We start from the raw sequence: 21810 nt of genomic DNA, 5'->3' as shown, positions 1-21810 counted from the left end.
CTCCGCATGGGGCCCTCAGGTCGGCACGCCGACCCTCCACGCAGCGTCACGTTCCAGTAACCACATCAGCGCCCTCTGCGTGTGCGTAAGGGTTGTTTTTACCATGTGCCACCATGACAACCGAGTTTGTCAGAAAAGTCTTAGAATTGTTGGTTCAAAGATAACGTGGATTATTTTGATATTGCCAAATTCCACGATTTCTGCAATCCACTTTCCCATCTCTCGTGGGCGAGCATGCCTGCTTACCCAGCAAGCTAGGGGTCGCTTTTCTTTGCCAATCTTGACAGGTGACATTCTCATGGTTTTAATATGCGCTAGAAAATCGCCATTTTTAAAAGGTTTTCTTTGAGACCCTGGTCATGTTTTGCCCCGTCTATTGAATTGTTCCTTTTTCACTGACTTTTAAGATGAAATTAGCTCCTTTCATGTGCCAGTTTTCCCCATTTGTCCTTCGCCCTTTTTACTTCAAATGTCTCCTAATAGTTTTGTGGTCTGTGACACTTTTCATCTAGAATTGACTGGTTTTCTGTGAGTTGGGGCTACTTTTTTTCCAGTGGTCACCCAGTTGCCTGTCCCCATCCCCGGTGTCTGGCATGGGCCCAACAATTTGTATTTTACGATGCTCCCTAAGTGCTTCTTATTAATTCCTTCTTTTTAAGTCAAAGACCTACTACTTTACCAAGATTTTAGGATTGGCATCTAGCTCACATTTTGGGGGACTCTGAATTCCTTTGAGTACCAGTGGTGGGCATCGGATCCTCAGGAACCAGAAAAGGATGTGCTCACAGGAAGTGGGGCAGACGGCTCTCCTCCCCTCCTCCGGAAAGAGCCTGTTTTCTTTGTGGCTCCTGAGAAGTATTATTCACATTCTGGCAACTAAAACGGTATTATTGGGTCCAGGGAGGGAGACCAGAGCTGGTGACAAGCCGTCTGGTTGAGCAGCCAAGGAAGAGGGAAGGAGAAATCATAGCAATGCAGTGTCCCCCATGTGGGGCCCAGGCCTTGAGGGAAGGCGGCTTTTTAGGGTACCGGGAATCACTCCCCTCCACTCCTTTGTAACTGGAGGGCTTCATTTACTCCACAATCTAGAAAGCCACCGCATCCCCATCTATACCACTTGCTGCTTTCCCATGTCCCTCTAAACGAAGCTGGTGGCTTCTCAGAGCAACATCTGGCTCAGACACGGCCTCCCTTCCTCCCTATGCAGTGACACAGGGATTCACCATTTCCCTTTTAGGGTTTAAGTAGCATGAGAGCCTGCTACTTTTTTGGGTGCAAGTTGAATAAGAAAACATAAAAGGCCAGTGGTCAAGGTCAGAGAAGAAGGTAAAAATCTGTAACACAGAATAATTGCTGCATTTATTAAAATAAGTTGTCAGTCAAATAACGTACTACATTCCTAACTTGTTTGTAACTATGCCACTTGTCCTGGGAGTGAAGTCAAAGTGGGAAGGGAATGTCTCTAGACTTTGCGGGAAGGGCTCTGAAGGCCTAGTGCACCTTCCCGGGGCACTGGCCACGCCAGGAACAGCCCGTTAGTTAGCAAAGGGCTCCGGGCGTGCCACACTCAGCCACCCTGTGGACATTCGGGGTGGGCTGAGCCACCAAGGCAGACGTTGGCCACTGTCAACAGCAGAGGGTATGGCCTGTCTCATCTATCCTTTTCCTTTTACCTGCATGTGGGCTAGATCCACTATTCCTGTGAGAATCCACAGCAAACTTGATACAGGACTCATGGACTTGAATTGAAAATGCCTCACAGGAAGAAAGGTGTTTCCATGAAGTTTCAAAATAACGAAAACCATTAACTCCTAAGTCCTCAGGGACAATTTTCTCAGCACGTGGGGGAAAAAACATCAATTCCCACTTGTAAAACATATTCAAGGTGAGCCATCTGCAATGGACACACTGTGAAAATCTCCCAATGCCTAATTATTTCAAGATACTTTATTTTTCAAACAGGTCACAACACCAAGCTTTGGGCCCATTCTGCCAATGTACAAGCTACAAACGCTTGCTCAGCAGAGCTCAGGGGCACTCTTTAGTAGCATGTTTGAAAAGTGAATAAAAATCCATATAAAACAAATATTCAAAGTTTCCATAGGAACACAGATAAGTGTGACCCCATCTCCTAGTCTTCCATATTATTCCATCTGTGCCAACCCTACTTAAAAAGACATTTCAAACTAGCAGTAATTAAGTTAAATGGTCCCCCCAAATCCCTTAATTCAAGCTACACTCGCAGAACAGCTACAAGAATGGCATCTACACATTAATACTAGCTGAAGCACAGGCTGATGGGTGGCGTTTCATCCCACTCTCCCAGGCACAAGACACAGGCAGAGTGCTGACATCCTGTCCCTCCACTTCAGGTGGGAAGTCCTGGTTCTGGATTTGCTGCATCAGTTGCCTGAGAGAGAGAGAAATGGCATATTCAGAAATCCTGAGTCATCCATAACAGCAGTTTCGAATAACTTATTCATGAGCCTATTTACTTCCTTGGTCACTGTGTCATCAGGAAGCAATTTAATGTATTTCTAAAGCAAGCAATTCTTCAGAACCATTTTTTCGGTAATAAGGAAACCACAGATCACATGATTCATTAAGACATTCTCGTTACATAGAAATGTCTTAACAAGTCTTCTAAAATGGTTATGCCTTAGGAAGAAATCTGAAAACACAAACCACTACTATTGGAAAGATTTTTTTTCATCCATTTGTATTTCCCAAATTTTCTAGAGCACATATTCTTAATATAGAGAGAATAAATTTAAAGAAAACATTGTACTTAATCCTAAGCAAAACAAGTTTCTCAGGCCCACACACACGCACTGTCACTAACCATGTCGGCCCTGACATCACATAGTAGATGGTCGGCCTCTGGAACCCGTTGAAAGTAGAAGCGGCAGCGACGGTGTAAGCACCCATGTCCTCAAAAAGCATCCAGTCGCCCACCTGCATCTCGGGCAAGCCACAGCGCTCAACAATGCGATCGAGGCCGTCACACGTGGGCCCCCAGATGCTGGAGGAGTAGTACTTCTCGTCTGGTTTGGGCCTCTACATTTGAGGGAAACACACCTAGTTACACCCGTCGAGACCAATCACCTTAACTCTCACATACAGTATTATAACCAGAAGGTACCTTCTGCAGAAGGGGCTTCACGTGGGCATGATCATAGAGGATGCAATTAAACGATCCATATACTCCATCATTCACGTAATACATAAAGGTTTTTTCGCTCGACTCGTCTTCATCTAGAAAGCAGATTAGTCTCAATTACCACTTTCTGCACCAGCTTTCAGTTATACACACAATGATTCAATCCTGTATATACCTACCATCAGAGCCTGTTTGTTCCTTTAATACGAGTTTTTTGGCAATGATATTAACTGCAAGCGTGAAGGCTGATGCAACATAGTATCTGCCTGGCTCAGCTATGACCCTCACTCCTGAGTCTGACGGGAAATACTTGTCCAGGGCTGGGTTGATTACATTGACCATCTAAGAGAGTGAGACATACAGGAGCAGTCAGCCATGAATGGGAACCACAGGAAGGAGAGCACAGTGCTCTGACATGACATAAAAACATTTAAGAGCAGCCATCATGAGGTCTTATCAAGCAACAGCAGCAAAAAATAAAAATAAACATCTCCCTGAAAACCAGCCTGTATACTCCCATAGTTTTACTTTGATTCCCCTCCGGATACGCTTTCTATCCTTTTTAGGATGTTATGGGTTGGGTATTTTATGAAATAGTACAAAACAAATGACCACTTATGAGGTATCAAAGTGCCTTAGTATTTCCACATGCCAACAGGCTAAAACTTTCTATTCTGCCAACTTCACATAATTTTAACAAATAAGAATGTCATCTTTGTTACAAACTTGAGCACCATCCAATGAACGGCTTCTTAACTTCGTAGTGACTAAACACTCAAAAGGTTTCAAGGAGAGGAAATACAAACTGGAGGCAAGTACATTTGGCATAATGATGTACAGCAGGTCCTCAAATCGCATCACTTTATTTAAATGTTGTCATTTTGCTATAATGTTGATGAGAAGCCACAGGAACTTAACTCTTGCTTGTATCAATTAGCCTGTGGTACAACTGGGTTTTGTTATATATCCTTTCTCTTAAAGTCCAGGACCAGGGGTGACTGGTTAGCTTAGTTGATTAGAGTGTGGTGCTAATAACACCAAGGTTGCCAGATCAATCCCCTCATGGGCCACTGTGAGGTGTGCCCTCCTTTAAAAAAAAAAAAAAAAAACAAAGAAAGGAAAGAAAAAGGATTTGGCAGGTTCTCAGCACTCCACAGGCCAATCCCATTAAAAAAAAAAAAAATGTCCAGGACCTACTGACAATGTTAAGTGACAAAGTCAGCAAGTTTTTATTTCCACAGCAACATTTCTTAATGTAATCAATTGTTTCCCAAGACTTTTAAGGAAAATTGACTCATATTAGTTTAGAAAAACCAAAGAATGTTAAATACAATTTTGCTAAAATAGCTACAGTATATTGTAGTTTTGTTATGAAATACCTCTTCAAATTTAAGCTTCACATCCTCAGATCCCGGAAAGCCACCACCAATATCAAGCAGATACATGTTGAAACCAACTTCAGCCTAGAACCAAGAAAACTAAGTCAATCAAACAGCCAGATTCATTAACAAATCATGAAAAATGTATACAGCAAATGGGTGTAAGCTTCTGTAATACAGGATAACTAGTTACTGTCAGCCCTGCCCCCACGCCCACCTGGGATTTAGATATACTCACTCCCATGTCAAAGACACAGCGGGCATCCGAGATGGCCTGCACAAAGGTCTCAGGGTCAGTACAGCCACTTCCCACGTGGAAGCTGGGGCAATAAGAAAGGAGAATACGTTATTTCTGAAAGTAACTATTTACAGTGGGAAAAAAAACTGTAAAACTTGCATTGTCTAATATTATCTTAGCCTCTAACCACCAAGATCTCACCTGACACCAATGACATCAATATTTAGCTCTTTCGCCCGTTCCAAAAGCAGCCTGCTGGTTTTGAGTGTGGCACCAAATTTAACACTGAGACGACAGACTGCTTTGGAATCATCAGTAGCAATCCGCAAAACCAACCTAGAAGCAAGAAAAGTCTATCAACTTTACATGATAGAAGATCATTTACAGACATGGTTACAATACAAAGAGAATCCTCGGCTCTGATAGATACTCTGTGGTTCCCGGCTAATACGGTTCTATTATCAAGAGGGGTTAAGCTACTTTCTACTTGGTCTCAGACCCAGTAAATTACACAGGTAACTTACTAAATATAGAAAATCTAAGGACTGGCAAGTTGAGTTTGTTTGACAATCGAGATCCCGTATCTGACCCTGCCGTCACACGAGGAATAACTCACTTGGCCTTTGGATGTGCCCTGGCAACTTTCATCAGCTCGACTTCACTATCAAAAGTCATCATCTGGACTCCGTTATTGGCGGCATATTTAATCTGAGACACTTGTTTACAAGGATTTGCATAGATAATCCTTTCTGGAGGCACCCCAAGACTCTGCACCAGTTGTATTTCAGTCTGAAAAAGAGGTATTTACACTATACACATGCAGCTAAGAAATGAAACAGAAAAACACGGGAAGTTGTCCCTCTAGTCCCCCGAACTCTTTAACATCTACCATCCCAGAAACACAACTTGATCTGCCCTGTTGGGAACACCAGGGCCACGTGACAGAATCACTTAGCGTGCTGCTGCTTTTCGCTTACCTTGCTGGCACAGTCAAATCCTGTCCCAATAGCAGCGAGGGTCTTCACTACGGTTCTGCTATCATTGCATTTGACTGCATAAAAGGGGGTGACCCGAGGAAGTGCTTTTAACCATTTCAGATGTTTCTTCAGAATGTCTCCCAAGTCCGCAACATAGAAGGCGTCCTTATCATCCTACAGTTACAGTAAGAGTGGTCACAGGGACGCATTTGCTGCCTGACAGTATGTGCAACATTCTCAATGAGTCCTCCTCATTTTAGTCCAGTCACTGACATGAATATCACGACCATCACTGGATGATCCACAGTCAGTTACATCTAAATTCCCACACAAGACACTGAGTTCCATTTCATTTGCCTAAGACCCCAGTAAGTTTCCCACTCATCTGCGCGGCATTCTCCAGCTACACTGCCAGCATGGATTAATATACTTACGGAAGAAGAGACTTCATTAATTTTTTGGTCCAGAATGTCCTTGGCAGTAAAGCCTTCATCAAGGAAATGGCACTCAAACTCTTCATTACTAAAGTTGTTCATGGTTTCTGGACGTTCTTCTGAAACACAACAAATTGCAAATAGGTCAGAGAAACTGACTTCAGAAGCCTTAGCGATACTTAGTATTAATAATTCTAATAATTCATAACAAGATTAGCTCCCAACAACCATGAATACTTACAAGGAAAACTAAGAGATGGAACTTAAATTATTGCCAGCCTTTCACAAGCGCAATTCTCCTGGAATTCTAAGTCCTGCTGAAAGATGGGTGTACTCGATGTAGCAGTGGAAATGTCCTGATAAACACAGAAGCTGCTGTCCACCTTAGGAACACAGATGGAAAGATTAGGCCCTACACACCACACCCAGGAAGCAGGGCTACTCCAGCACCTCAGCTCACTCGCTGGGTTTGGGAATCCCTTTACTCCTAGGTATTAGTCACATGATTCCATAAACCTCTACACCATCTGAGGACACCAGATTCAACACTAGATTTTTTCAAAGCAGCACACTAAAATTCTATAGCTAGTACTGTACACTTCAATAAGCACTTCAAACATTCATGCTAAAAAATGCAGAATGTAGGCTTCAGAAGCTTTTCTGTACTTACTTTGTTTCCTGGAAAATAAGACCTAGCCGGACAATCAGCTCTAATGCGTCTTTTGGAGCAAAAATTAATATAAGACCTGGTCTTATTTTACTATAAGACCCAATGTTATATAACTTAAAACAGTATTATAGCAATTATTAAAAGCTGCCAGACAGCCTGCTATTTCCTACTTTTACTAAGTCTTACACAGAATAATTTTTAGCGATTAACAGGCATCATGGAAATGTCTCAGGCTGAGTTTACTGAGTGCTCTTAATGTTTCCTGCGAATTTTATGAGCTTATTTTCATGCAGGGCATGTATTTTTAAAAACTGCATCTTCAAATCAACATAATGTACTATAGTTGCTGTATTTGATCAGAAATCAGCATTCTTGAACCAGTGTTGCTTACTAAATTAGCAATTCTGGGAATCCCAACAGGCACTCTAATATTTGCTTAGCTATGAATGATAATCATAGGAGAGTAATTTTTGGCAAACTTCATGAATAACAAAAATAAGCAAGCATAAATGAATTACGAATAAGCAAAAATAAAGCTCGTAACAATCAGAACCACTGTCCTTGGCCTTCATGAAATGTGACATTGGTGAATTACAGTTATCTTAAAATTATTTTAAACCCATTTAATTTCTGCCAGGTATAAAGCCTTCTTTTCCACTGTGCAACCCATTTCAGTGCCTGCAGCCTACAGGCAGAGGCGAGGCAATGGTTCAGGGCCAGTTTGCTCTGGCATGGGGCACTATGAGAGGCCCAGGGAGACGGACCTGCCATAAATCCAAACCCATGCATGGCAGAACTTGTTTGAAGGCTTGATCTAATGCGACTTTTTGGCATTGTCAAACCTCCTAAATCACCCCTAGGGCAAGGCAATAGATTAGGGTCAGCTAATCTATTTTATCCATATGAATAACATTTAAATGGGCTCAAGTGGTGACAGACTGGATTAATTAGGGTCTTGTTAAATATCTTTAAGGCAATGTTCAGGCTTAAACTTGGAAGATTTTCTTTTAAATACACCACTATTAAGTACTGCTTTCCTGTATCTTTTGAAGCTTTATTTTAATTATTTGCAATAGAGATGTTTCACCCAAGAACACCTCTTGGTGTTCTGTATAAGCTAAGTCACTTAAAAAGATGAATTGATTAGCACAAGACAGCACTTTTCTGCTGTAAGTCTTTGCTGCCAATTGGATAATGTTTTAAGAGCTAGGAACCAGTTTAAACAGAAACTGAAAAAAATTCACAAGTCAACTAAATTACGCCCAATTTTAGGTTTAAATAAAGTCAACACATTCTTTGTTCTCCCCAGAAATTTGTAAAAGGTTCTGCTCCCCACACTTTCACCAATTATGTAGGATTCTCAAACACAATCAGCCTTTTTTGAAAACCCCGGGGCTGGTTCCTACATGTAGCTCTGTTCCTGAACTGGAATCTTCATTTTCCAGGCTTTTCATAAATCACCAAGTCATTCAAAGATTCCTTAAATAGACACTTTTTAGCCACGGCTAGCTAAGTATTTATCACAGCTACTACAAGGCTATCTTAGCTACAGCAACTCCTGTGGGTTCTATATCGGGTCATTTGCTCTGTACACGTAGCAAAAATAAAAACTGCAAAATTCCAGGACAAAGCAGAATCATGGTACGTCTCAGCCTTAACAACTGTGAGATGAGCGATGGGCGCCACGAGATCCGCTCGGGCTCCTTTCAGACCTCTCCTGCACCTGCTACCCGACTTGCCACATGGGTTTTTTTTAAAAAATAGCGGTTGAAGGAACGAACGACCGGGCCTTCTCAGCAGCTTCCGGCTCAGAACCCCACGTCAGTGGCGCGGCCGAGGCGAAACGCGGGCCCCTGCAGCCCCGGCGACCCTCAGCCGGGGCAATTAGGGACAGGGCTGAGCGCGCCGCGGGGAAGGCGGCCACCGTGCGCGCACTGGGCCAGGTGGTCAGCACCCCGCTTCACGGGGAAAACCAGGACCCCGGGGGCAGCGACTTCCCAAGGTCAGGGTCCGGCGGCCGGCTCTGCGACCACGTGCCCCTAGCAGGCGCGGGTCTGTAGTCCCCGGCCTTCGGCCCGGCCCGGCGCGCGGGCACACGTGGCCGTCCCCCCGCCTGCCCCCCACCAGCCCGGACGCGCCCTGCTCACCTTCAGTAGGGGTGTCTCAGGCCGAGCCCATGGAGACGCCGCCGCCGCTGAGCGCGCAGGACCGCCCGCCGCCCCCGTCAGCCCGCCGCCTCGCTCCCTCCCGCGGAGGACCGCCGGCCCGAGGTGGCGCCGGAGCGCTGGCAGAGGGGCGGCGGCGGCGGAGGCTGAGGGGACTGACAAAGCCCAACGCGCCGCTGCTCCCCTACTTATAGCGCCGGGCGTGTCGTCATGGAGACGCACCAGCTCAAACCAGCCGCGATCGGTTCCGTCCGGGCGTCCTCCGAGGGAGGGGGCGGAGCGCGGCGGGGCCTGCCAACCCGGGCCCTGCAGAGGGGTGGGGGCCGCGGGCGGTTAAACGTCAGCGCCACCGAGCGCCGCCCGGTCTGCCCCCGGCCTCGCGCCCCTCCCGGCCCTGCGGCAGTTCGGCGCAGGCGCACACCGCCGCAAGCCCCCCGCCCCCCGAGTCCGGCCTCGCGCTCCTCCTGCCCTGCAGCCGGCCCGCGCGTGCGCCCGGGGCCTCGCGGGCGCTCCCTTTCGCCCCCGGCTCCCGGCTCCCGCTGCCGGCTCGGCCCTCAGCCTTGGGCCAAGAGCTGCGCCACAGAATTGCAAAAGCTGCTGTTGATCGCCGCTGACTCTCAGTCACGCAAAACTGTGCTTGCACTTGCCATTAAATGCCTCGTGCCCTCGGGCGGAGGAAGGAAATTGCGGGCGCGAGCTGGCCACGTGGACACCCCCACCCCTGACGGACTCGGGCCCCTTCTGCCCCACGCCTCTATTTCTGTGGACGGGAACTGGAAATGATTGTGGTGCCAGTGTACCAGGAGGGCGGCAGAGATGCTGACAGAGGAAGGGGCGTGTTGAGGGGCACCAGGCAAGTCACCTATGCGGGTAGCTGGCACCCAAGCCACTGCGCCAGTAAACCATGGCTAACACATACGGGTGTCTTCCAACTAGATGGCAGACAGCAGTGAACACGTGAAAATACGGCCCACTTGATTAAGCCAGAGACTCGTTGTCTAAAGGCGTTGGGGGAACGGGTAGGTGGTAACACGTCTCCAAACCACCAAGCGGCTCCACTGCCTTTTGCCGTGCGGATGGCGCTCATCAATGACTAGACATCTTTAAGGGCAGCTGCTGTTGCCATGCTTTGAGTTACGTGAGTCCCAACTCACCAACAATGTCTACGCGCTGAATACATTTGGCAAAAGCCGCGTAGGAAACTGGTTGCCCCTAAAGTGTGCAGCCAGAGCCGCTCCCCACAGCAGGCCCCAAGGAGGGGCTGAAGGAATTTGCGGATTGCTTTTTTTTTTTTTTTTTTCCATTTTACCATTCCTTTCCTTGAAAACAAAATCCAACAATTACGTTCCACCCTAGGATGTGGGTTGTGATCAACGTGAGGGCTGCCGGTAAGAGTTAAAGAACGTGTAAAACTAGCCCTGGCCAAGCTGTGGGTGCAGGGAGACCCTGGAGGAGCTCAGTGCTGTAGCCCGGCCCTGGCCCCAACTTCTGTGTAATCTTGGGTAAATCCCTTCTTTGGGTCTTGGAGGAGGCTGGAGTAGATAACCCCAGGGTCTTTCCAGCTACAAAACCCTGTGAGGTTTTGAAAAACCTCCTTTGTCCTGGGCCCTGGGCCTCCTCCTTTAGCCATAGGACCCAGGGCATAGTCGGTTTCATGAATGTATGCTTGAATGAATGATCTCAGTCTCCCTGGAACCCGCCTGGCTTCCAGAGATCCCAGAACAGGGAAGATAGCAGTAAACAGAAGTGAGTCTTCATATGTGAAGGCATGTGCTGATGGGCAGAGCTGCCTGTTGTCTTGGGTGCCCTGATCAATTTCATTTTCACACAGCCCTCGAACAACCACGGGGGACAAGAACCAAGGATTAGGGTGAGCGAGAGGCGCTTATCTCCACCCTAATAAACTTAATTCCTAAGAAAGGATGAGAGTAACGAGATTAACAAGACCATCAGAGAACGTTTACAGCCCCGGGCGCTAAATGGAATAGCTTTGACCTCCTGCGAGCACCCTGGGATTTGTTCCCCCTCTGTGAGGAAACATTTTGTTCCAATGACAGACACAGTTTTCCTCACAGTCCGGAAGTCTCTGTGTCCAGTGCCCAAAAGGGCACACTGTCCGTTCTGCCCAGCTTTCCATGGCACATCAATCAACCAGTCATTGCAAGGCGAACACAGTCCCCATATGTGGTCTCTTCCCAGCAGAGGGGACCGGATATCTCGGCATGTGGGATTCTGGTAGCAGCCTAGCGTGGAGGGAAGGACAGTTAGCCTCTGTCCTTCCAGCAGCTTGCTGCTGTGTGACCTTGACCACCTCCCTGACTCTCTCTGTGAGCCCGTTTCTCTAGTCATCCAGGGAAGCGGTTGGGCCACATCTAGGGTCCCTTTCAGCTGAGTTCTGTGATTGTATTTTACATTTAGACGTATTAGCTGGAACGTAGAGTCAAGTTCCGGATTCAGGAACCAGGTGGTCTGTCCCTGTGCTGTACACATGTGCCACTCACACCCCAGGCACCCACACACACTGCCTCCTGCTAACCTTCCTCAAACATGCCAACTCCTGCCCACACGCTGCACTTTCCTCTGGGGAGGACAGGCCTTGCCCAGATGACCCATCTGACCCAGATGAGGAAACAGAAGCCGGGGAAGGAGGCCGTGTTCCTCGCAGGCAAACTCTGGTAGAGGCCATTGGCCTTGGGCCTGGGAGTAAGGAAGGCCTGAGTCATTAAACCCAGTTAGTTATTAACCTGGATTCAAGAATAAACCCATGGTGACTAAACCGGGCTTTATTCAAAGGCACGGCATTAATGTCTTTCTGCATAGTTTCAGTACACTTTATCCTCTCCCGTACGATTTTCTTAGAGAAAAGCAACAGATCCTTGTAAACTATGTGATGCCCACTGCGTAGAAGTTACCCTTACGTGGACATGAGGTTTTTATATTTGGTGCAGAAGCAGTAAAAGAAGTGAACAAAAACAACAAAACGTGCATTGGACATTGCCAGTAAGATCTGTGTCCTGTCATCCCACCTGCGTCCTGGACCAACTTCAGCTTTTTTAGCCACTCTCAGCACCTAGCTCATTATGAAGTCGTGGGCATCACTTCCCCTCTCTGGGTCTCGGGCTTTTTCTATAAAATGCTCTCTGGTTGGATTGGACTGGATCAAAAACTCAGGCCCTTGCACTCTGATGTTCTAAGAATCTCTGGCGTCTTTTACGAAGCGAGCTCTGTACGAATCCTCTGCATTTTCTGAACCGACAATGAGGACACGTCTGATGAAGGAGGGGTTTTTCCTTAATTTTTTTCACGAAAGGGGTTATAAAGGTATATGGTAATTACAGATTTAAGAAGTCATCTTTACTGGAAAGAATTAAAAAGCATGAAAGATGACAGTCAGAAAGCATTTATGTATCCATGTACTCAATACTGAAATATTTGACATTGAGAACTTCCTGGAAAATGCATTTGTATTCTGTCTATGGTCAGATTCTGCATCAAATTTCTTCCCAGCAGCATAGTAAGAGTTGATCATGGAGTGAGGTTCGTGACATCCAGCCACAGGGGGACTTTGGGCGGTGAGGACCTATTCTGTGAGGGTGCCAGAACTCAGGCCCCCTGCGTAAGGGGAACCAACAGTCATGGGACATTCTAATCACATGTGGCTGTTTGACCAAAAATAGTGTTCCGAAGCTTAATCACTCACCAACACTCCAGCCTCACCCTTGAATCGTTTTAGGTGTTTCCTAAAATCCAGTCCACCCTCTAAGGTGGAAAGTGTGCCTCGTTGCCAATATCCAAACGATGGGCCCCAGGCTCAGAGAACTTCCGGGGAGGCCCTCCTGGCTCTGAGCAACACAGACATCATCAGAGAAGCAGGGAGCCTCCAAAAGTATTTGGGAAGCCGAAGACACCCCTGTGTGAGTGGGAGTCCCAGGACGTTTGTTATAAAGTGTTGTTGCATCACTGCCCCACCTTGTCCCCACCCTGGTGTAGCTTCTTGGGCGGCTACTGGGACATGGGTCATCTGGCAGGAACTGGGCCAGGGCCCACGGGAGCCCAGCAGGGCCCTGCAGTAGGTTAGTGACTACACTGTACATTTCAGAGCAGAGGTGACCTGTGTCCAGAGGTGAGAGCACGAGTTCATTTGACGGGCAGATGATTTTAGCAATGCTTTCTCTCTCCCAGCCTGCCTTTCCATTGGCCTGAACACAGAGTCCCGGTAAGTGTGTGCCGGGCCAGCATTCATACATGCCACCTCCTAACACGTGGGCTGACAGCAGGACAGAAGGTTTTCAGATATGATTACTTTACTAATTTATTTGAAACCCTTCATTGGTGGCCCTTGGTCTACAGGATAAAATCCAAATGCCTTATCCGGATGCCCAGGACTCCCCAAGTTCCGCCTGCTCACCTTCCCAGCCTCGTCTCCTGCCACTCCGTCCCTCCTAAACCACTGTGGTCTGCAGCCCCTGCTCGCCTGCCATCCCAGCTTGTGTCACACAGTATGGTCACCTTGGGTCCTCTCCCCCTCTCCTCCCCTCCCACTCCCTGTGAAGTTAGGACCACGACTTATCTTCTTACATCCAATTTCTAGTTCAGTACCTGGCACGTTCAATACAGTTAAATTAAAACTAGTCCTGAAAAATTTCTGATTTGTGGTTGCTCCATGACTGATTAGCTCTTGGGACTTTCTCCCCATATGCTATCTAAAATAGAGGGACAAAAGATTCTGAATATCCTTCCTTTGGTCATTTATTCATTCAATGCATGTTTATATTGGGTGTCGCCTATGTGCCCGTGATGTGCTGGGTGAGGGACCCTCTCTGGCGGCAGCCGTGGGCTGGGTTCTCAGGAACCAGCAGGGAACTGAGGAGGGCCCACAGAGGCTGAACTTTCTCCTCAGAGCTGAAAGAAAATGGCCTCTTTTGTTTTATTTTTCTCCTAAGTTCCTGGTGACTGCCTCTGACCCAACATGTCACAGCACCTCTGCTGGGTTTTGCTACTGCCCCAGTTTTGCTGGAGCCCCACCCGAGTGGGGCCCCACCTTTGGGAAGCCCCAGACCTGTAAGAGTTCTTCCTCTCATGACAGGGAACAGCATGTGGAGGGCCCTTGCACAACCGAGGCCTTTTGGAAGGTGTGTGTTCTGCCCGGGGGTGCTGTGAGCTCCACATTCCTGCCCAGTCAGAACCACAACCGACCGGCCGAAGGGCCTGCAATGTCATGATGGACTGAGCCACAGGGGGCCCTGAGCACGGGCAGCTGTGCGTCTGGGCTCCTAAGGGGAGGCTGCAGGATCATCACTGTCTCCCAATAGCCTGGGAGCCCCTCCTGTTCTAGCCCAGGGCCCCTCCAGCTATCGAGGAGAAAGACATGAGCCAAGGAGGTCCCTGCCCTCAAGACACTCACAGTCCAGAGGGGAGGCTGGGCCCCAGGCTTGTGCCCTGGTAGGTTCTGGTCCCCAGGACAGTGGCCACGCGGGGTCCAACCATGGAACGTGAGCTCTGGTCTGTCTATTAGAAACAGCTCACGGAGAAGCCTGGGCTGGGGTGAGGCGGGAAGGCCCCGGGGCACCCAGGGCAAGAAGAGACTGGTGGGCACCTAGGGAGGTGACCGTCCATGTGTCCATCTCCCTTGGGGAGAGGACTGAGGGCTGTGAGAGGGGTCATTCCGGGGGTAGCATTTGACCCCTGGGGCCCACTCCTTCCCTGTGCAGATAATGCAGCTTTGTCTCAACCTGCATTTCCCACCAGCCCAACCAAATCCTTACTGACAATAGCACCTGGTGATCTTAGAAGGAAGGTTGATCCCATGAATAGGTACAAAACGTTCCCTTTTGGCGTGTTATGCTGTGCCACTCAGGGCCTGAGCCGGCAGTTCAGTAGGGGAAGTTAACATGGGAACCAGTTAGAGAGATGATAATATGTAACAACCGCAGGCAGCTGCTGCCACTCACAGGGATGGGCAAAAAAGGGTGCGAGGGCCCCCAGCAGAGCTGTGGTCACCTGGGGGCTGTCCAGTGGGAACTTGAACCAGAGAGGCACTGACCACAGGGGGCTGGAACCACCGAGAGGAAGCAGCCAAGCGGGGGCTCCTGCTCGAAGTACAGAGACAGGAGAAAAAGGACCCAGCTTCTCCCATCCTCTAGTCTCCTAGCAGGGCCTCCTGATCAGAACCTGTTGGCAAGAATGCTGGTCAGTGTGATTTTTCAGGGGTCAGCCCCCACCCCCATCCCACCCTGAGAACCAGAGCAGGGCCCCGGTGGGGTGGGGCCTGGGTCTGAGATCAAGCAGGCTAATGACAGGCATAGCGCCTTTCCAAAGGCTTGTCCCAATCTTCCTGCCCAGTTGTAGACACTTTCTAAGAAGAGGGCCAGTGAGCACAGTGGTACGTTTCATATTGTCTTAAGCAATAGGGAAAATTCATCATCTCACATAATGAGAAGTCTCAAGGAAGTGAGGCTCCAGTTTCATTCCCTCAGGGCCTCACCGAAGACCCACCAAAGACCAGCCAGGTCTTTTCATCTTTCGCACTTCCATGCCCAGGGTGTGGGCCCAGCTCGCTCATGGCCGTCAGCTTCCAGGTAGCCGTCCCTGCTCCAGGCATCAGTTATACAGATAAGGCGAAGGCTTGTGGAGAGAGGGGAAAGGGCTTTCTTCTTCTACATCTGTCTGTATCCAAGAAGTAACTCTTCCCAGCAGACATCCCTTCCTATCTCACTGGGTGACTGTATCACAGCCCCTGTCTTCTCCATCCCCAGAAAGGAGACTAGGACCTCCATGTTGACATAAGCTGATTGTGAGTCACCACGCAGCACTGTAAATGGCCTCAGGCCTCCCACGAAGAGCCTGGCTGCTTGGACGATACTATCTGTCATGGGTGTAATTGTGTCCCTCCCCAATTTATAAGGTGAGTCCTAACCCCCAGTAACTCAGAATGTGATCTTATCTGGACAGGGTCTTTACAGAGGCAATCAAGTTAAATGCGGTTTTTAGGATGGTTCTTGATCCAATACAACTGGTGTCCTTATAAAAAGGGTGAATTTGGATACAGAGACCGACCCTCGTGGAGGAAAGATGATATGGAGAGTCAGGGAGAATGCCATGTGATGAAGGCAGAGTCGAGATAATGCTTCTACAAGCCAAAGATTGCCAGCAAACCAGCAAGCTGGGGAGAGGCCCGGAGCAGATTCTCTCTCACAGCCTCAGAAGGAACCAACCCTGCTGACACCTTGATCTTGGGCTTCCAGCCCCCAGACTGTGAGAGAACAAATTTCTGTTGCTTGAGTGCCCCCCGTCTATGGTCCTTGGTTATGGCAGCCCGAGTGGACTAATGCACTATCTGAACAAAATCAGGGTTTGACTGCCAGAAGGAAGAAGAGAAGTATGGCACAGCATAAGTGACTTGGGGAGAACCTCACACTTCTCCAGGACCCCCTAAGTTGTTGTAAAGAATAGAGACTGTGTGTGTGTGTGTGCTCATCGTCAAAGCTCATACAAGTTAACGTAAAGCTTAGAAGGCTGTGATTCCCCAGAGTTCAGCTCCCAAGTAGCGCTGTAAAGATAGTTCAAACAGAAACCCATCTTCCCTTGTTTCTTCTCAAGCACTGAAGGAGGGGTCCAGGGGTGATTAAAAACCCTCTCCTCTCTGTCACCAGCAAAGTAAATGTCCTGGGGACTGCTCACTCCCCTCCCTGGAAGATCTTTCTCTCCCTTCCTCAGCAAACTGTCCCAGCTACGTTCCCGTGACGGCCTCTCTCCTCGGGGTCACTCACCCGCCCCAGCATATTCTCCTACATATCCTTCTTACCCTCTGTACACAGCCCCTTGGGATGCCTGTTTTTCTCATGTCAGAGCATGGGAGGGTGGAGGAACAAATCAGGCAGTGCCTTCATGGAGCTTCAAGGGAAAAGGGTGGATGTTGGAATGAAACAGAATTGTTCAAGAATAATTCAGTGGCGGGGGAGGGGTGGTGCGGCAGACAGGTGGCTCAGTTGGTTAGAGCGAGCTCTGGGCAACAGGGCTGCCGGTTCGATTCCCACATGGGCTGGTGAGCTGCGCCCCTTGCAACTAAGACTGAATAAGGCACCTTGAGCTGAGCTGCCGCTGAGCTCCTGGATGGCTCAGTTGGTTAGAGCGTGAGCTCTCAACCACAAGGTTGCCAGTTCGACTCCGCAAGAGATGGTGGGCTGTGCCCCCTGCAACTAACAACGATGACTGGACCTGGAGCTGAGCTGCGCCCTCCACAACTAAGATTGAAAGGACAACAACTTAACTTGGATGGAGCTGATGAGTCCTGGGAAAAATACACTACTGTTCCCCAATAAAAAGACCTGGAAATACACACTGTTCCCCAATAAAGTTAAAAAAAAATTCAGTGCATCAGTTAGTCATTTTTTATTATCCTTTTCTAAATTATCTACAGACAATGCAGGTCCTCACTGCCCACTCTGCCGTCCCGCCCTTCTTAAACCACAGCACCTGGCATGTAAAAAACTGAGCTCTCATTACAGCTGGCTGTGGGCTCTCGGCAAAGTTTTTATACCACCGGGAGTCTGGGCTTCTCACCGTTATTTTGTTGGATTGTTGGACATAGGATTGTGGGGTTGTTGGCTAGAGGATTATTCGATCAGCTCTCGAGTGCCCAGCTGAAGCCCTGATGTTTGGAAGGGACTCAACAAGCCGCCAGGGGCTCATATCTGCTTCTGCCTTTTCCCCAGGCCTTTCTCCCAGGCGGTTCCCTCTCCTGGAATACCTTACCCTTAGCTGTTTTCTGATCGAAATTTGCCTCTAGTCAGTGAAACTCCAGTAATTATTATTACTATTACTATTATTTAAATTAAAGTTCATTGGGGTGAAACCAGTAATTATTAATATCTTCCTAAGGATCTCTTTGCTTCTGGCCTGGCCAGGGTCCCTTGGCTGTATCTGGTCTTGTCCGGCCTCCACTTTTTTGACAAGGTGGAGAATTAGCACTTAGGTGTGTGTTGTTTTGTCATCCCAGGAGACTGCATGGCCCTTGAATGATGATGGGGCCATGTGTTCCCTTCCCCACAACCACGTAGAGACCAAACACCTACAGTCTCCAATAAGGAGGCCCCTCGTTTCAGGTGTTTGGGGTCTCACATGGTGCTCTTGAGCACCTGAAATGTGGCTGGAGTGACGGAGAAACTGAATTTGTAATTGTATTTAATTTGAGTTGCATTAATCTTAAACAGCCGTGCCGGGCTGGTGGTTACCATACTGGACACTGCAGGTCTAAGTCAAAGCTATAAACATCGGTATTGGATATACACACAGCAACAAAACAACAGCACTTGCATTTTGAAGAGTGCCTGAACTTACTAGGGCCGTGATCCCTTTCAAGCCGGCCCTTGGAGAACTGTGTTCTCAGGGCAGAACCCTGGCCTGGAACAGGACATTCCTTGGAAAGTCTGTTAATTCAGCACTTCAGTAGCACGTGGGAACAGCTCCTTAAGCCACAAGCTGTGCACACGCATCCCTGTGACTCCACAGTGAAGTGCCATAAATTACCCGAGTCTGAGAGCCACCCCATGACATAATTTTAACTTTAAAACCACTTTTTCATGCTGCTGGACAAAGGCAGTTCTTCCTGCTTATAAACCAAACCCCTTATTACACTAAATGGACTCTCATCTACACATTAGCTTTTGTGAGGGACACACTGACCTGCATGAAGGATCCAGAAAGGTGCTGAGCTGCAGATTTGAAGCCCAGGGGAGGTGTATGCGACACGGTCACACCTCCGTGAAGTCACACGTGGACAACTCCCAGTGACATCACTGAACACAGCTCACAGAGCAGCCTTGTGGCCCGCTGACCGCAGGGGCAGATGGTTCCTGATGACTTAATGGCACATGTGCGCTTAAGCCTGGGGAGTGAGAATCGCAGTGCCCCGACCAGGACCCTGCCAAGAGCAGCAGCACGCGTGCCCTGCCCCCCCCATGGGAGCAGTGCTGGGAGGCAGAGGCCTGCTTCCGAGCCCTGGTTCTGCCACGGGCTGGTTGTGTTACGTTAGCCAACTCATTTCCCTATGCTGAACCTTACTTTTCATGTCTGTAAAATGGGAGGGCAGGGTGATTGAGCTGATGAGCTCAAAGGGTCCTTGCAATGCTGACTTTTTCCAGACCTAAAAGAATGCAGAGGGAGGGGAAAGATTTGCCCAGGCAGATGAGTGGGCAGGAGCTCTCCCCTCTTGCGTACAAGCAGAGCGGTACTTGCGGTGCTTTGTAAACACCAGCTTCCTGTGTCACCTTCAGGAAGAAGCAAACCAGAAACAGGTTAGCTAATTGGCAGCCATCTCTGCCAGAAAGGGTCTTTCTCCTCTAAGAAGAGCTGAGGTTTTGAGGCAGACAAACTTGGGTTCAGATCCCAGCTTTCCTGTTGAACAGTTGTGTGACACTGGGCAAATCACAACCTCTCTGGGCCTCACTATTTTCATGTGTGAAATGGGAATAACAATATCTGTCTTGGGGCAGACAGGCGGCTCAGTTGGTTAGAGCGCAAGCTCTGGGCAAATGGGCTGCCAGTTCGATTCCCACATGGGCCAGTGAGCTGCGCCCTCCGCAACTAGAATGAAGTCAACGAGCTGCCCGTGATCTCCTGGGTGACCAGATGGCTCAGTTGGTTGGAGCGCGGGCTCTCAACCACAAGGGATGGTGGGTTGCGCCCCCTGCAACTAACAACGGCAACTGGACCTGGAGTGGAGCTGCGCCCTCCACAACTAAGACTGAAAGGACAACAACTTGACTTGGGAAAGACCCGGAAGTACACACTGTTCCCTAATAAAGTCCTGTTCCCCTTCCCCAATAAAATCTTTAAAAACAAAAACAATACCTGTCTTACAGGGTTGTCATGTCTTCGCTTCCTTCATTCCTGCCTTTAGCTCATATAAAATGATGATGATAACATCAGAGTGGGCAGCGTTGCCATTCAGCTGCTAGGGCCACGCCGTTTGAAATAACTTTGCAGCCCTGAGCCCTGCAAGGGCGGCTCATCCCCTTCCTGGGGGCCCTTCCGTCTACCTCCCCTCCCTCCCACTCTCCCTCCATGTTAGCAAAGAAAGCTGCTGCTTGTCCTTCAGGGGGGCCCGTGGGACTCTGCTTCCATCTGATTGGCCAATGTCTGTGAGGTACCAGTTGTTAACTTTTTAAAATTAATAGGCTTTATTTTTTTAAAGCAGTTTGATGTTTATGGAAAAATTAAGCAGAAAACACAGAGTGCTTATATACTGGTCCCTTCCAACGCTCCCGCCCAACCTCCATTCTCCCGATTAACACCTTGCATTAATGTGCTACATTTGTTGCAACTGATGAACCAATATTGAAACATCCATACATTACTGTTAAGTCAAGTCCCATTAAGGTTCATTCCTGTGTTGTGCGGTTGCTAACTGTGTTTCATAGCACTCTTGGTAATAACGTCCAATGCTTCCGGAGCCGCTGTGTCCGACATGAACTGTTCTCGGCGCTTTCCACACATCCTCATTTAATCGCCACACATTTTAGATTTTAGTCAAAAAGAGAATCTGAACGTTTTGTTTGCTGCCGTCGAATGGAATGTCTCAGCTGAGTATCCGCATCATCTGGGGGCTTTGTGAACCATGCCAATGCCCATGCCCAAACGATTGAAGCAGAACCTTCTTTTTGGGGGAGGGGAGCCCCAGGGTGACTCTTGAAGCCCCCAAGTGATCCTACTGGGCTCCAGGGATGAGGACCACTGTTCCCAGCCCTGCCCTCCAGGTGCAGGTCTCCGGGCCAGCAGGGACTTAGTAGAGATGCAGACTCTCAGGCCCACCCCAACTCAATGAACCAGACGTGTGTTCTAACGAGGCCCCGGTGATGTGTGCACACAGACGTTGGAGGCAGAAGAACGAGAGCAGAATTCCTGTTCTTCTGGAGGTGGGGCTCCCATGTGGATATGATGAGTAATGTGATGGGAACTTTGCCGACCATTTCGGGGCCTTTTCATCCCTGGTAGCCCACCCATAGGGCAGGGAAATGGGCCCCCACTCTATGTCTACGTGCTTGGACATTAAAAGTGTTCAGGGTCTACATGAAAAAAAAATGTGCTGTGATATCACCTCCGTGGGCCCCTGCATGCATACGTGCAAAGAGGAGGAGAGGATTTCCCTTTTTATATTCTGAGTTGAAAAAGAATTACCAGAAACTTGTCTTACTTTTGTTTTATTTGGCTCTTTTTTTTTTTTTTTTGAGTTCACTGTGTTTGGGTGGGGTGGGGGTAGTATTCTGAGGGGGTAGTTGGTCTAAGCATTTGCATGGTGATTAATTTTGTCATAAAGAAAACAACACTCAAGGAACCTGCATCCCAAAACCACCTGGCTGCGCTCTCTGTGTTTACATAGTTATTTGACATTTACCTAATGCTTCCAGTTCATAAAATGCTGTCATGGGATTGATCTGCTTTAACGATGCACCATGAAGCGAGAACTACGTCAAAGGTAAGGAAACTGAAGCCCGAGGAAATTCCCTGTTTCCAGTCAAACATCAGGACATACGCGAATCCAGACCTTTTGATTCTTAAGGGCCCACAAACATACTTCTTTAGATCCATAGCTGGAGAGCAAGCACGCAGTTGATATTCAATATACATCCACAGGCTGAATGAACAAATTAAAGGTAGAGAAAGTCACTCTTTGGTTCCCCACGCCCTGAGTTCTGGAACATTCTTGTGATGGCATCGGCAAAAATGACCAGATACTAAAGCGTCATCTGCCTCCAGTGACACCCAACTGTATGTACTCCTTTCAACA

At 48.4% G+C, this 21810-nt stretch overlaps 1 protein-coding gene and 1 non-coding gene across 3 annotated transcripts; both read right to left on the bottom strand.

Annotated features, from left to right (window-relative positions):
* Positions 1 to 1340: 1340 nt before the first annotated feature.
* ODC1 (ornithine decarboxylase 1) lies at positions 1341 to 9297 on the bottom strand. Of its 2 annotated transcripts, none has more exons than XM_033125354.1 (12): positions 9006 to 9297; positions 6430 to 6571; positions 6189 to 6304; positions 5755 to 5928; positions 5394 to 5566; positions 4979 to 5113; positions 4778 to 4859; positions 4540 to 4623; positions 3340 to 3502; positions 3143 to 3255; positions 2843 to 3057; positions 1341 to 2410 (listed from the first exon to the last, which is right to left on the bottom strand). In XM_033125354.1, the coding sequence occupies exons 3-12, from the start codon at positions 6288 to 6290 to the stop codon at positions 2266 to 2268; spliced, it is 1386 nt and encodes a 461-aa protein (XP_032981245.1). In that variant the 5' UTR covers positions 6291 to 6304; positions 6430 to 6571; positions 9006 to 9297; the 3' UTR covers positions 1341 to 2265. The 2 variants fall into 2 exon arrangements, with proteins under 2 accessions (XP_032981245.1, XP_032981244.1); XM_033125353.1 differs by having other exon boundaries at positions 6189 to 6307; positions 9006 to 9292.
* LOC117033515 (small nucleolar RNA SNORA42/SNORA80 family) lies at positions 7514 to 7645 on the bottom strand. The gene has a single exon (XR_004424906.1). It is a non-coding gene; the product is annotated as a small nucleolar RNA SNORA42/SNORA80 family (small nucleolar RNA).
* Positions 9298 to 21810: the final 12513 nt, after the last annotated feature.

This window comes from Rhinolophus ferrumequinum, chromosome 13, assembly GCF_004115265.2.
Source record: "Rhinolophus ferrumequinum isolate MPI-CBG mRhiFer1 chromosome 13, mRhiFer1_v1.p, whole genome shotgun sequence".
Taxonomy (NCBI): domain Eukaryota; kingdom Metazoa; phylum Chordata; class Mammalia; order Chiroptera; family Rhinolophidae; genus Rhinolophus; species Rhinolophus ferrumequinum.
This window is presented reverse-complemented; position numbering and strand designations above follow the sequence as displayed.

What these genes read in the sequence shown, in the direction of transcription:
- ODC1 (XM_033125354.1), bottom strand. Translation starts at nt 6,290, where the DNA reads ATGAACAACTTTAGTAATGAAGAGTTTGAGTGCCATTTCCTTGATGAA. An exon ending in ATTGATGTCATTGGTGTCAG is followed by an intron (nt 4,860 to 4,978) that starts GTGAGATCTTGG and finishes TTATTGCCCCAG; the next exon opens with CTTCCACGTGGGAAGTGGCT. An exon ending in GGAACAAACAGGCTCTGATG is followed by an intron (nt 3,256 to 3,339) that starts GTAGGTATATAC and finishes TCTGCTTTCTAG; the next exon opens with ATGAAGACGAGTCGAGCGAA.